At 33.3% G+C, this 16,145-nt stretch overlaps 1 protein-coding gene across 1 annotated transcript; it reads right to left on the bottom strand.

Annotated features, from left to right (window-relative positions):
• Positions 1–15,768, bottom strand: LOC114289910 (uncharacterized). Its single transcript, XM_028233741.2, has 4 exons — positions 14,234–15,768; positions 7,696–7,925; positions 3,563–3,662; positions 1–460 (listed from the first exon to the last, which is right to left on the bottom strand). The coding sequence occupies exons 2-4, from the start codon at positions 7,873–7,875 to the stop codon at positions 204–206; spliced, it is 537 nt and encodes a 178-aa protein (XP_028089542.2). The 5' UTR covers positions 7,876–7,925; positions 14,234–15,768; the 3' UTR covers positions 1–203.
• Positions 15,769–16,145: the final 377 nt, after the last annotated feature.

Below are 16,145 nucleotides of genomic sequence, written 5' to 3'. Positions count from 1 at the left end.
TTTTGCAACATGAATCCAAAATCCCTTTCATGACACCCTTTCTTGAAAAATACTTTGTAAACAAAACACAAGCAAATGATATTGGACTTAATACACTTTCCACGACATGCTTTCCAGACGGCTCATGCCTCGTCAAAACATGAAGCAAAAAAACAGGGAAAAGTTAAAAAAATTCCAATGCGTAACTCAACTATGCAGCTAAATCAATCATCCGGAAAACCAAGAAACCGATTAATGAGTTTGGCAACTGGTTTAGCATCACCCGGATGATATGGAATGAGAGTCTCCAATGTCATACCCTTGATAGTGTCTAAGAGTGTTTGAGGGCGAGCATAAAACAAATGCTTCCTCTCTGCTAGTTCTTCTGCTAACTCACTTTGATGATTGTCCATCAAATCCTCATTCACTACAACAATTAAAGCCTTACCCAGCTTCAACGTCTCAAATATGCTCCCTGAACCTGTAACAATAACAAAATTCACTCTTAAACAACTCTCGTGCTTTTTACACACTAGATTAAAAACTTGTCCCAAGTAAAAAAAAGGTAGCGACTAGCTACACTACCATAAAACACCAGGATCAGAACGCAGCAGCATTAGAAGTTAATAAACTTAACTCAGTGTCCAATAGACTTCATTTTGTTGTTATTATTTCCTTTCCTCCTATAAGCTCAGAAATATAACCCATACAGAATGCATGTTTAATTCATTGTTTAAAAAAAAAAGAAAAAAAAAGAAACAACTATTCCAACTCGTCCATAACACAACCCACCTGTGATAAACCGAAACAGCTTAAAAACCAGATACTTCTTGTGTTTTCTCATCTGAAACAAGTACTTGGGAAGCAGTCAGCGGCAGGGTTAGAGCGGGGAAATTGTCCAATGCTAAGTGATCTCCTCACCCAAAGAGGGTTGGAAAAGAAGGATACAATAATGTGGCATCAGCAATGCTCAGGTTCACTACATCTGGGAATTTAACTCCCCATTTGGCTGGTGAGAACACTAGCTTAATTTCCAGGGCCTTATCCCCTTTTGAAGGAAGAATCATGGAGCGAAAGTTTGACGTAGATTCCTAGATTCATTTTGTAACTTTATATACATATACAATTAAATATTTTCAGAAATACTAAAGAAACAAAATAAATAGGCAAGCAGCAAATGTACTTGAGTTTTAAAGAGCTTTTGATAAGTTTCAAAAAGCAGGATTTAGAAGAATGGGCTCGGGTAGGCTACCCATTATGTCATATCCTTGTTGATGACTGCAGATTTGGGAGTTGAAGAGACCACATGCAGAAAATTGAGAGATATGACAACTTCCAGAAGTAGTGATCCATAAAATCTTTGAAACACAAACACAGAGGAGGCAAATAATTCTAATCATGAATTGAGTTCAGTTGTTCCAAGGATTTGTCTTCTAGATTTAATATTTCATGAAATATGTCCACATATTGAAACTGCCCATCTAGTGATTGTTGTATCCTATATTATATATATACATATATAACTAGGACTAGGAAGATGCTATATGAATCATGTTACAAAATCCCACCAAGCATTGCCAAGAAAGGGGGGGAAATTAAAAAAATAAAATATAATTCTTGTCCATCAAAATACACTGAAATATAATGAAATGCCCCAAAACAATTGGTTGTGTCAGCATGAATATAGAATCTCTTACAAAATTGTTATTTCTCCAACTATTTTAGGATAAGAAAAGCACAAAACAAAGATCTAAGAACAAAGAAACATCTCAAATATGTTTGGGCATCCGAGAGAGAGAGATGTTGTGCCACTTGCGCCACTTAAGGAAGGCTAGAGGGCAAAGAGCGAAAATTAAGATTGTTTGCCATTGTAATCTTCTTCTTCTTCCCTAGTGCTGCTTGAACCTAGACTAAAATTTTCCCATGAAACAGACGACCCTCCTCCTTTCCCAAATGAACTATTTAAATTTTTTTTTTTTTTAATTTTTGCTTTTTCAATCTTTAAAAGTCATGCAACTCCAGAATTATATATCCTTTTGTTTGATGATGTTGATTTGTTGTGTTTGAAATCACTCGAACAACTTTTCATTGGCATTAACATTAACTTTCTTATTCTACACCAGTACCCTATGAAGCAATAGACACAGACAAGGGACACGGATACGGCACAACATGGACATGTGGACATGGCAAATTCAAAAAAAGTAGGACACGGACACGGTTTGGACACGCCACAAACATCTTGTATCTAATTCTTTTACATGAATTTTTAGACTACTAGACCATAGTAGTTAAAAATCAGACAAAACTATAACAGACATATATAATTGCAACATTTCTCTCATCTTCCCAAGTCATCTACTAATACATTTACATACTTTTTCATTTTTTATTCTAGTTTATGTAAAACTTTTACAGGATTATTCTTAATAATTTTACATTTTTTCAAGGTATAAGATATTTATGTCAAATTCTCAAACTTTAAAAACTGTGTTAGCAAATGTCCAAGAAGTGTTAACCACATGTTTATTTTTTAGTGAGACAAGATCAAGAAGTGACAAACGCATTACAAAATAAGTATCAGATACGCGTCCAATATTGTGATTTTTTTTTTTTAATTATGGACAAGAAAAAAAGAGTATCAAACATGTGTACGAAAGTATCCAAGTTGTGTCAGTGTCCAACACAAACACGTCACCTTTTTAAAAGTGTCTATGTTGCTTGTTCCATACCCTTTATATAAGTGAATGCACAAACCTCAAACATGTTCAATTAATCAATTATTAGGCTTTTGATCGATAGTAATAAATTTTAGGTCAAACTACACCAACCTCCCTTGAGGTTTGGACAAAATATGTTGAGCCTCACAAGTTTGGCATAATTATAGTGGGCTCTATTGAGATTTTAATTCAGATAACACTTAGCACCTTTTCATCAATAATTGGTTAGTCATATGGGTGGGAGATTGATGTTATCATCTCTTTCACACTTAAATGAATATTTTACTTTTGTTTATGCATGTGTCTGTCCACACATTATCAAGCATTAATTTCAGTTGTTTTAGTCTTACTAAAAAAGAGATTGTGTATGTCAAATTTGTGAGGCTTACTGTATTTTTTTTCTAAACCTCAGGGGTGCTCAATGTAATTTACCCTAAATTTTAATTTATGTTTCCAAAAACTTGCATGTATTACCTTCTTTCTTCTTCTTCTTCTTCTTCTTCTTCTTCTTCTTCTTCTTCTTCTTCTTCTTTTTTCTTTTCTTCTTTTTTTTTTTTCCTTCCTGTTTCACCTATTTCACTATAATGTTTGCATTTCTGAGCTAACTGTAGTGATGTTGAAACAAAATTTTGATACTTTTGAATACTTGTCCATGTAAATAAGCTCAATAACAAGGGATCAACATTATTTTGAAATTTCAAGGCTAAATGTACACACTTTTTGAACGCTTGAGCTGTTAATAAAGTTCTGTGTTTATTCTGTTTTGAGTGAATCAAAAAGTTCATTGGCCAATGAAACAGATGTAAAACCTTCAGAAGATTATGATCATTCAATCTGAGAAATCGACTGGACATTATGCTTACCTGCATGACTGATAACAAGAGATGCTGATCTCAAATTGTCAGCAATGCTAGACGAGAATGTAAAGTAGTCTACAGCCAGGCACCCACCTTCTCCACTAGACTGCGTTGATAAAAAATTTGTGCAAAGAATAAATTAAGATCACAGTGGGAACTTATAAAAAAAAAAAAAAAAAAGGAATGTTCTCTTAAATGAAATGAAGGATTCTCATTTAATTTAATTTTTGAGTGTTTAATTAATTAAAGGCCACACTTGAAAAGTAAAATTATCTAATCTAATGTGAACAAAAATGCTTAAACAAAACAACAAAAAGAAGCTTTTTGGATTTTGGTAGGAAGGGAAAATTAATCCAGAAATTCAAGGGCCCAACCCGCCCTTAATGGGGGGTGTTGAGCATAAATTAATTGAGGAGCGGCTTAAGGAAAGAGATGCATAACACGACGAAGGTTTGGGTCGGAGTAGGATTTAGGTCACCCTGCCCTGAACCTACCCAGTATGATTACTAAATTCCTCAAATACACCTGATATATTTCAATATTCCTGATGCAGACTTGATATATATATAATAGAAGATGCAGGTTTCTTTCTTTCCCTATCCTCCCTTCACAACTGAGGAAGTCGTCCTCTGTGTCCCACTTATCATTGTCGTCAACATAGCTGCAACCATTAGGGCCCTAGGCAAAACAAACTTCACTTCAGGTTAGTCCCTCTCTCTTGGATTCAGCTTTCTAAAGAGTGACTTGACCCAATGATAAGACTTGCAGTGAGTCCTGGTGACATGGGTTTTAGTCACAGAAACAGCCTCTCTAGAAATGGGGGTTAAAGCATTAATTGATTTAATTGAAGTTGATCAGACATATTATCTTGCTTGTCCTGCTTCTCCATTTGATGTTTCTTTTCTTGCATTGAAGTTGATCAGATATATCATCTTGCTTGTTCTGCTTCTCCATTTTTCTACAAATACAATCTTCTACAGGCAGGCTATTTAGAGGGGAGGAAAAAAATTAGGGGAAGAAGAGGAGCTGAACTAAGAAGGGTGCCAGGTTTAGGTGGACTGCGTACAAGGTGCAGTAGAAGTAAGAAGATGGCTGAAGCTGACAGCCGAATATCGCAACTGAGCTGCTGCTGAGTTGGCTATTAGGGTGGTATAGGTTAGGCCAAGCCCTTACCAAACTGCCCCATTGCCATTCCTAGGTTTTAGCAGATGCAAAAGTTTGAGGAATTACTACAACATCCATAACTACAATTATCAAATAAAAGTTCCATAAAACATAACTTAAGCTAACTGTGTCTTTGATAATAACAACATAAAAATAAGAAGAATAGCAGCAAACATGAATACTGATATCAAGATTCTGTCATACACTCCCTCCTAAATGCAAAATAAGTGTTGAAGTTGAAATTTCAAGCAAGTCCAATTGTGTCAGAAATCAGGATCAAATAACTGAGGAAGCTAAGGGGACCAGCATTATAAGACCAACACATGAAGAGCATCAAAATTAACTCTTTTTGCATTATTTTCATATCAATTTATGCAAACGTTGCTAGATCCTAAGAGATTATACTGTGAAGTGGACAAAGAGATAACACTGGTGTAAAGTTTTTGCAGGATCTTCACCCATTGTTCCTCTTTATTGTTAAATAATTGAAGTTATACAAGAAAGAATTTGAGCAGTTGTGGTTTTCTTCTTTTTTTTCACAGCAAAAAAGATAAATTTCATTGATTGAAGCCAAAGCATACAACGATTGAACAACAGAATCCTAAGCGGAAAACCTGCATCATCGCTACCTTTACATATCCCAACTAGGTTGGCACATGAGGAGCTAATCATGTGCAGCTGCAAGGCAACGAGAAGGATTGTTAGTGTTGGATAGCTTGATATACATTGTTGAGCCCATTTCCTAACAGCTTAGGCTTTTGGAAAAATTAGTTACTTAACATGGTATCAAAGCTCAGGCTAAGAGAGGTTTTGGGTTCAAGTCTTTCCATTGACATTTGGTATTTTGTCTCCGTTTGCTTCTCCTTCTGTTTGGTTATCTATTTGTCCCTCCATGTGCAAGATGGGGTTGCATGTGAGGGAGGATGTTAGATAGCTTGATATCATGGTTATCAAAATTGCGATCCTGATCGTAATCCTGCGATCCTAAATTACCAAAACAATCCAAATCGCTGTAAGATCAGTGTTATAGTAGGATCGCAAATAGGATCATAGGTAGGATTGTAAATAGGATCGCTGAATTTGTGATTTTTCACCTTATTTTTAATATGTATAATCCTAATTTGTATTTTTACCTTATTTTTAATAGAAAGTACAATCTTACGATCCTCAATCCGATCCACGAGACTCTCTCACCCATCCTATGTAGGTTCCAGATTTTAATATCCCTGCTCGATATACATTGTTGGGCCCATTTCCAAATAGTTTAGGCTTTTGGGAAAATTGATGACTTTATAGTTACCAGTTGTGTTGCTAATAGTTTAAACTCTGTGTGAAAAGTAGCCAAAAAGGAAAAAGGAAAAAGGAAAACTTTTTTTTTTTTTTTTGATAAATAGAAAAGGGGAAAACGCTAAGATAAATTGATGTAACAATAACAAAATAACGGAGCTATGATAGTGAGAGATCAACTGGAGGAGAGAAAAGTGAATTTTTATTCATAATAGGCTTGTAAGTTATAATTAGGTCTGATAGAGAGTGCTGTCAATTAGTGTTGGTTAATGATGTTTGCCTAGGCATATGCAAATGATGAGACGTCTCAATAGTCACTTGATCTGTGTAAAAATGTCAAGCATGTTAGGACCCAAATTTTTTTATTTAAGTAAAGAGAGAGAGAGAGAGAGAGAGAGAGAGAGAGAGAGAGAGAGAGAGGAGGAGCAAGAATACTAGCTAAATTAAAGTAGTAAGCTTAAAAATACAGCCAAACATTGGCCAACACTTGACACTGCAAATTACCTGAGTTAGCATTCGTATTTTTGCCTAACACATTTATGCAGGCAGAGAGTTAAAAGTTTACCCCTATATAGTCAAAATCGCTAATTACTGGTGCGCACCTCAAGAAAGGAAAGCGGATTCAAAAGTTAGTTGTCTTTTCTGGCAGGCACAGAAGGCCTGCAGTTCCTATTATTTTATTATAAATTATTATTTATTTCTGTTTTATTTTATTATTATTTTAGTTGCTGATGTAGTTGCCAATATTTTTCTACTTCACAACTGAGAGATTGAAATTATTTTGAGATCACATTTCTTGTTGCCACAAATTTTTGAAGTCTTTCTTTAGTTTTTCAAAGTCGGCACTAGTTTCAGTTGCATGCAAGCCCATTTAGCAAATGGGTTCAAATTTTAAGATCAAGAATACACAAAAGGCATGACTACCAAAATATAGGCTACAAGTACTTGTATATCTACGTAACTTACTACTAAAAAATTTTCCTTTAGTGCATATCTTTGCTCACTAATAGTGAAACTCCATAAAATAAAACCTAAATGTTAGGCACTCTCAGCCTTGAACTCTTTGTCAATTCTCTATACATTCTTAAATACTGATCCTAGATCAACCAGCATAACTTGAATTCAACATTATTTTAACTGAACCCTATCAATAAAAATTAATTTTGGATTTGGATTTGGATTTGGATTTGGATTTGAAATTGAAATTGAAATTGGTAGGAGGAAATATATGTTCAATTCACAAATACCTAAGACAATTGGTGCCTAATAAAGTTGGATAAGGAGAGATAGAGGAAGGAAATTTACGTAACTCCCTTCACCTTTTATTTCAAATCAACTGAAATAAAGCTCTCATTCAATCCATAGAATCTTTTCCATCCCAAATCTACACAGAAATCCTTTAAAAACCATATTAAAATTCATCATTTCCAAGTAACATGAAGTCCATTTGACCATGTCAGTATATTCTAACGTTCCTAGTAATTACATTTTCATTTTTTAATGCATACAATTTTCATCCTTGGTGAAAATTTCAATAAAGGAAATTAACAAAGAATGAAAAAGTGGACAATACAAAACTAGACATAATACACACACAGGTAAAAATAAAAACACTAAAGACATTGTATTAGACAACAAAGCAATGAATCCATTAAAAGTAAAACCTAGAAACCAAACCTCAAATATACCTTGGTGGGGATGTAGGATCCACGGCCCATTTGAATGAGAAGATGGGTATACCCTTTGTTAAATAATTCCTGTCTAACTTCCGGAGTGTCCACCACTCTAACAAGGGCATCAAAACAAGTTGTTCCTACAGTTACAAAAATGATTCTCTCGGGCTTTATACTGTCATTAGTATCACCCATTTATGATTGTGTATGTTTTCTCAAAGTGTCATGCAACCCAAGCTTGGCAACTGTCACAAACAATGCCAAAAATTTACCATGACGATCACAATTGAATTAAAAATTCAAAAAAGCATAACAAAAATGACAGTTATCATAAAATCAAACCAATGACATATCTTGATCTAAGTATGATTAACAGATAAACCAAATGTCAAAAAAAATAAAAACATTTTCTTCATCCTTTAGGTGCTATTCATTCGTCATTTAGGATTGACAGATAACAAAGAACAAGAAGGAACAGTTGCAAACATGATAACAGAAAACAGGAATCATATGGTCTCAACAATTGTTGACTCATACTTCAAATGGCTTACTCATACTCATACGCTCAACCAACTCAATCTTTTACTCTCATTCTTTCTATAGATAAATTACATGGCTATATATAAGATCCTAATGTGTAACTCACACAACACAATTACAATAAAACCTACTTTCTCCACTAGGCATTATAATCATTAACAAAATTAATTTTCCACTACATGCATATTAACATTCCCACTAACACGACTAACTCTACCACATGCATGAACTAAATGTTAAATTAAAACAACAAACTCCCAAATTATTAAAAAAAAATTAAAAAAAATTGGAACCCCTAAAAATCAAAAGAAAATCAAAAATCTAAACTTGTTTTCCCTGTAAAAATCTAAATACAAAAGAAAATAAAAATCTAAACGTTAAACTAACAACCAATCCCTAAAAATCAAAAAGAGTGGAACCCCTTTAAAAAGGGGAGACACTGTAGCCATACTTATCCCACAAAAAATCCAAGTCCCCAAATTTGCCTTAAAAATACCTTGCATTTCTTTCCAGCCATATAACTCAAAAGGTTGCAAAAACTGCACAACACCAAATCACCTTTGGTCTCTTCTTGCTTCCCAAGCCTCCAAAACAAATAAAATCATGTGGGCACAATCTTTCGGGCCACACACATAAGGTTTCCAAAAAGAAAAATTTATGCCATAAACCCAAAGTAAAAATAAATGATTCAAGGATTCGCCATTCCTACCGCACATGATGCGCCATTGAGGACATAGATAATGATTGGGCCTCCTCTTTTGCAATATATCATTAGTCATGAACCAACAACAACATAAAAATCTTCACCTTAAGAAGCACAAAGGATTTCCAAATTCTCTTATGGAAAGGAAAAAAAGAAGCACAGGGATTATCAATGATCTAATCAAAGGAGGACTTACAAGAGAAAATTCCTGAAGAATGAAGAAGCCAAACCAAATCCTTTTATCACCAGTCAAAGAAAAATGGTCAATCCAGGACAACAAAGAAACCAACTCCCTGGCCTCCCTATCATTTAGATTCCTGAAAAAGTTAAATTCCAAGAAATCGGTGCCAAACAAGAACATGTCAAAGAGACAATGGAAAGATTATGAGAACGGGCCACTCTATGTAAATGTGGATAGGACACTTCAAAGGAAGAATCACCCACCCAAACATCAATCTCTTCATTTTCATCTTCCTCTTCATATTTTCCTACAACTTTCGGCATCCTCAAATCGTTCAACCTCAATGACATGATAATCTTCCTCAACCTCAATTGGTGCGTCATCAACATCTCACTCTTCTTCTCAAAAGTCATCTTCTTTGAAGCTACAAGTCTACTCTCATTGGATAAAACTCACCTTCATGTTTAGAGACAACACTCTCAATCAATATACAAACATGATGTGGTGATCTTGAATCTCCAATATACGTCCATATTTCTAAATGTATTGCTTTCTTGAAAATTCCGAGTGCCTTTTCCTCTTTCTTCTCCTGAATTCTTCTACGCAAGCCATTACTTGGCTCTTTTCCTACTACATCATAGAAGTCACATACTTTGAAGTAAGAAGATATAACAATCTTCATTCTTTTGTAACTACAAAATATCAGCTTCTCACCAAAAATACATGCTTGGTGATTCTTCCACAATCATCATACCACAATAATAATCTATCAACACTTCCAAAATTGTAGTAGCTCTAATACCCCTTTGTTGGAAATAAAAGGCGATATAACAATCACTCAAATAATTTGAAAATGAATTAGAGGTGAAAACTAAAACTTTTGCATTCACTCATACTCAAATGGCTAACTCATACTATACTCTCAATCAACTTACTCATTTACCCTCATTCTTCCAATAGATAAATTACATGGTTATATATAAGATCGTAATATGTAACTCACACAATCACATTAAGACCTACTTTCTCCACTAGGCATAATAGTCATTGACACTTAGGAAGGGGGGGGGGGGGAGAGAGAGAGAGAGAGAGATGTAATCCTCCTACCATCAACTATGGGGAAAAAATTGATAAAAATTTCTTCACCCACAACAAGGTACATATCCAATTCAAATCAGAATCAAACGAAAGCTAAAACATAAAATAACATTGCACCCCATATTTCCATAACCAAGCACTAGCTTCAACACCAAACAAATATATATACACAATTATGCCATTTCCCTAAACCAATCGATATTTTCTTTCTACAGAGTTTAGGAGACTAAAATCAAGCTAGTTCTACGAGATCCCTTAAAAATAGCTCTCTACCAGGGAAGCACTAAGCAGGATTCACTAGTCCTGTGAACAACCTTGTGGATTTCCCATTCACTAGTAGATTCAAAGAAAGAGGCATGATAGGCTTTATATTCAAGAAAAAGGAAAAAGGGAAAAGGTGTCAAAGGTGTCATTGTTGTGTATAATCAAAATTGTAAAAATGAGGGTTATAGAGGATACTAGTGGATTCAAAGAAAGAGGCATGATAGGCTTTATATTCAAGAAAAAAGAAAAAAGGAAAAGGTGTCAAAGGTGTCACTGTTGTGTATAATCAAAATTGTAAAAATGAGGGTTATAGAAGAAGAAGAAGAAGAAGAAGAAGAAGAAGAAGAAGAAGAAGAAGAAGAAGAAGAGACAACAAAGGCAAGAAACATTTTAAATGAGGACAAGGAGACAACAAAGGCAATTGGGTGCAATAACAGAAAATTTCTTGTTCCTTAATATGAGAGTTGTTTATGGAAGAAAATATCATTATGAACCAATAATGATGCATTTCAGGAGGGTTTTTTGAATATTAATAAACCACATTGTGGGCCAATATTAGCGATGGAAATTGCTGCCCACTGGCTTAGCAATTACTTGACAAAAATTGATGATTTGATTTCTCTTCTATCAAAAAGTTCAAAGTTTAGAGCATCTCCAATCCTTCAGCTTTTCTTTTATCAAATTTAAATTTGATGAAAAAGTGCTCAAATTATTTGAGGGTACAGACAGCTCCTTCTGGAGTCACCCTTCCAATTCCAATCTGTCCTATTCCCAGCTTGCCCAAAACCATAGAGGTAGAAACACCTAACTCTGGCAAATATGATCCCAATGTTGTTTCCTAAGCCATTCTTTCAGGGTGCAAACTGAAGACGCAAAAAAGTGATCCCTCAAAGAAGATATATAGCCCTTCTACTGGTTTTAGTGGCCAAAAGGTCAATTTCAATAAGACCTTGTGCTTCTTCTCCAACAGTACTCATGGGATAAATTCGAAATCATCCAAGAGAAATAAAATAAATAAATAAAATTGCAGTTTTCCTATCAAGAGAGAACTTTGTCCCACCAATTGGGGAAACGACTTTAAAAATGAAAATTTCTATGTACACACCCCAATGCACCCTAGTTATGATCTTTTTCCTCTTTAGTTATGACTTGTTGAGGTGTTATTTATGACTTGGTTATAACTTAGTTATACACATTATGGGGTTAGTTATGACTCATTGTGATGTTGGTTATGACATTATTTTGATTATGATCCAAGAGCTCTTTGGTTATACCTTATGTAGTGTTTGGTTATAACTCTTTTTTTTTAGTTATGACTCCCATAGGATTGAGTTATGACATTTGTGATAATCAACCCCACAAATGTCATAACTTGCATATGAGGGTGTGTATCATAGCATTACCCTTAAAAACAAAACATAAATAATAATAAAACTTAGATTGATAACAAATCAAAATATTAGGGTTTAAACTAGCAAAATTAAAAACTCAAGATTTATTTTGTTAAAAGGGTCAAACCCCAGTGTATATTTTTGTAATTTTCCCATAATTTTTTTATATATGAATATTTCATTCAAATATAATTAAAAAGATGCAACATAAGACTAATTCCTAAAATATAAAAGAGTGATTAATAGCTATAAATTTTATATTATTTTTCTTTTATCATTAGATCCCAAATTATTTTCTTTCAACTTGTAATTGTTTCATTCGTGTTTAAGTGATGGGCATGTATTCCCCAATTGTCCAAAGCGTGATTAGATCTAAAACATTAAAAATAGCAATAGGACACAATTGGACATGTATCCGACACATTGAGAAGTGTCCAACATGTGCTAGTGTCCGACATGGAAATGCCACCAAAATGTTATGTAACAAATAGAGTTTTAAACGGTTTTTTTACTATGGTTGCCTAAAATGCTACTGTTTTTTCATAATTCTAAAAATAAATTTTTCAACAAATTTCTATGAAAATTTATAGTGAACGGAAAACTAGAAAAGCATATAAGTGGAAATAGGCCCTAAAACTACAAAGTGATCCCCAAAAAAAAAGAAAAAAAATCCCATAATTGAGACGTGAATATGTTTGCAATAAGCTTCTAGAACATATTACCATCAAAATGAGCTTATTGGAGTATGCAAATTTGAAACATGATAACTGGTAGGTTAGTTTGAAATGCAATCAATATAGGTCTTCTTAAAGCTCACAAGGAAGAGCTCGTGAAAGTTGCTACTAAAGTGCTGACACTTCCTTTTTTTAGGTTGAAATTAATTATCTCCATATATATGTACATATACAGAGATATCTATACACAACTCCGCACATACTCAACAAGAAAATGAAGATAAAATCAAATAAATTTCCTTAGCTACAACATTTTCAATCATGTTTGCGAGTCCCAGGCATCATGGTATTTGGTGAGACAATAATATCAAATTATTGCAAGTTCTATTTTGGTGTTTACAAAATAAAGAGAAAATATCAGAAAAATGACAAATGAGAAAAGTATTATCAATTCAGTTGGAGCTTTATGAAAATTTCAACACATATGGAATAGAGAAAAATAATTTCAAATGGCGGAATCTTGGGGTAACTCTATTTACACACACCAATTCCCCTCAATTCACACACTCAATGAAATTTTTCCTTAATACAATTTTTGTTGTAGAATAAAAGTACTATGATATCCGTATCTTCTTCCACCCAAAACCTAGTTCTAAAACACCACAAGCATCCTCTATCACCAGCGCCACCTCTCTTCTCCGACATCCCCTCCCATCGCCATTTTCCCTTTCCACCTACGACCACTTTCCGTCATGAATCGTACACTTCCACAAACCTCCCACCGTGAACCACCCAATTTTGAGGTTGACTGTGGAGGCCTAAGATGGAAGGGGATGAGCTCGGAGTGGTGGTGGTGGCAGCGATGGAGAGTAGCAGTAATGGTGGGAAAGGAGTAGTGGGTGGAAAGAAGAAAATTTAGGGTTTTGAAATTGAAGATGAGGGTATTATTGGAATAAAGAAATGTGAACTGAGATTTTTTTTTTTTTGTTGTTGTTGTGTGTACTGAGAAGATGTTCATTAACACTGTATTTAGTTCATGAATTTGGAGAGAGATTTAAAAATGGAAGGAAAAATGGTGTGTAAAATGTATTTATATTTCATGTACCTTTTCCCTTTCCATTTCTAAATCCCTCACCAAATCCATAAACCAAACACAGCCTAACTGTGTGCACAAAGGGAATTGGTATGTCAAAATAGAATTACCCAAAATCTTGCTATGGTTGGACCAAAGTGCCCTTCCTCCCTCTCTCTTTCTCTTCCCTATGCAACTCCCCAATCGCCATTTTCCTCATCATGTTGAAATTATGAAAACTTCCCACTCAATTGAGAATAGTTTCCCCATTTGTCATTCATTTGATGTTTTCTCATAAATAAAAAGTGTCTATATAGGGAAGAAAAAAAAGAAAAAAATTGTTTACTTTTTCCTAATTTCTTTCCCCTTATTTCTGACCGATCAAACAGACCATAAAAATGTAACACAGTGCATTTTTCATTGAAGCAAACATTCCTAATTCTAAATATATCTTCAAAAGTTATTATTAGGAGTCTCAATTATGAAATGCAATCCGAACAATCCAAACAGAAACATATGATTTTATCAAATACAAGTCATTAGATAATAGTTCAGAAGTCTAATCTGTGAAAAACAAAATATATGCTTGTGGTATATATACAAATGAGAATCGAAAAAAAAAATCTTGACCTGTTTGATTCACAAATTTGAATAAGCCTGGCCTCCAAGGACGATCAGATGAACCTTGTTGAAGAAATCAGAGGAAAACCGGTGCAGTACACCAGCTGTGCGAGTGATGATGATGATGATCGACTTAAACCCAAAATCGAAAAACCAAACGGAACTTCGGCGTTGAACCGGGCTGAGCTGATTCGGGCCGGTCTACGCCGTTCAGGATTTGATTTGATAACAAGTCAAACTTTAATTTTCGGACAAATTATATTTAAAAAAATTTAAGCTCAGTTTGATTTAGCTTTGAGAATTAATTTTGAAAGTTAGTTTTTTAAATGAGTTTGCAAAATTTAAAATTTTATTTTGTTAAATATTGTGAAAATAATTTTGAAATTATTTTTGAAATTATTTGTAATTTTTTGTATAGTTGAATAGATATGTGAGAGAAAAATTAATTAATTGATGTGTAGAATATGAGTGAGAGAGAGAGAGAGAGAGAGAGAAAGAAAAAAAATAATTGATTGATGTATAAGATGAGAGAGAAAGAGAAAAAAGAGAAAAAAAAAACAATTTTGAAATAATTTTTCAAAATTTGTAAACCAAACAAGTCTTTAGGAATTTTCATTTCAAAAAATTGATTTGAAAATTTAACTAAACACAACCTTAGTGTTTGACTTTTTTAATAAAATAAATATTGAGTTTTGAATTTTATGAATTTAAATTCTAAATATTTATTTATTTCAATTTAAATTATTTGTATATTTTTGTCAAGTAAAATTAATAGAAAAAAGTAGTTTAATCATTAAGCTCAACGAAAATAGATATTTTAAACATTTTATGTACACTTACATTAAATTAATGACTAAAATACTATTTTTCTATTGATTTTACTTAACGAAAATAGGCTAATAGTTTAGAGTAAAAACAAATCAAAAGATAAAAATTAAATTGATAAAATTAAAAATTCATAATTTATTTTATTGCAAGATCAAACTTTGAGATTTTTCTATTATGTAAATTTAAACCTTGAGTTTTTAAAATGATACTCATTCTAATCGTCTATTTGTATGACTAACTGAGAATTGACAATTTAGATAATTTAATTACTTTTTTTTTCATTCATTGTTGTTGACAACTACCTCTCACTCTCTTACTATCTTCCATCACCACATTTCCTCTCCCCCAATCTACTATCATCGTTCCATCTCTTTTGTCCATTCACTGCTATTCCTCTCACAGTCACATCTCTCCTTCTTTCACCAATCCATACCCACTCTATCGTGTAGCACTATTGACAGAAAGTAATTAAATTATCTGAATTACTCAGGTTGTATTAGTTATGACTAACGGACAGTTATCCCTAACTCTAATATCCTTAATCAAAGACACTCACTCCTAGTTCTCATGGCATATTTTTCTAATTTGATTGTTTTGCATATTGAGTTGTAAAAATGATTTGAATAGCATAATACATTTGGTTAATTTGTGAGTTTTGTGTTGAAATTTGGAATAATTAATAAATTTTGTAGTTTAAAAATTACAGTTACATTTCACTAATATTTTCTCTCATTCTATATTTTTAACTCATCCGACCCACGCAAGTCATTGGTTTAAAATTTGTCAAAATTTTCAGCAACCTTCATGTTCTAAGCATGGTTGGGTGGACATAGGTTGCAAAATTCTCAAATTGTCAAGAATGATTCAGTTAATTTTTGGCCAACAAAACACTGATGTGTATGCTAGTGTATGCTAGACGAATAATATTATACGTACCAATTGATATATTAACTGTTGTATCAATTGATGATGTGACATAATTTAAAAAAATTTTAAAATTTGTAATGTAATTAATGAGTAGGGTTAATAATAATGTCATAACTACTATTGATACACTAATTAAGATGCTAATTGATACATGTAACACCACTTA

This window comes from Camellia sinensis, chromosome 2 (assembly GCF_055761805.1).
Source record: "Camellia sinensis isolate YWXY chromosome 2, ASM5576180v1, whole genome shotgun sequence".
Lineage (NCBI taxonomy): Eukaryota > Viridiplantae > Streptophyta > Magnoliopsida > Ericales > Theaceae > Camellia > Camellia sinensis.
The sequence above is the reverse complement of the archived record's forward strand: the minus strand, read 5'-3'. Positions and strand labels throughout refer to the sequence as shown.

Excerpts from the sequence above, each read along its gene's own strand:
- LOC114289910 (XM_028233741.2), bottom strand. The coding sequence starts at position 7,875 with ATGGGTGATACTAATGACAGTATAAAGCCCGAGAGAATCATTTTTGTA. Across the intron at positions 3,663-7,695 it reads GATCCTACATCCCCACCAAG|TCTAGTGGAGAAGGTGGGTG; the intron begins GTATATTTGAGG and ends TTATCAACGCAG. Across the intron at positions 461-3,562 it reads TCTTGTTATCAGTCATGCAG|GTTCAGGGAGCATATTTGAG; the intron begins GTAAGCATAATG and ends TTATTGTTACAG.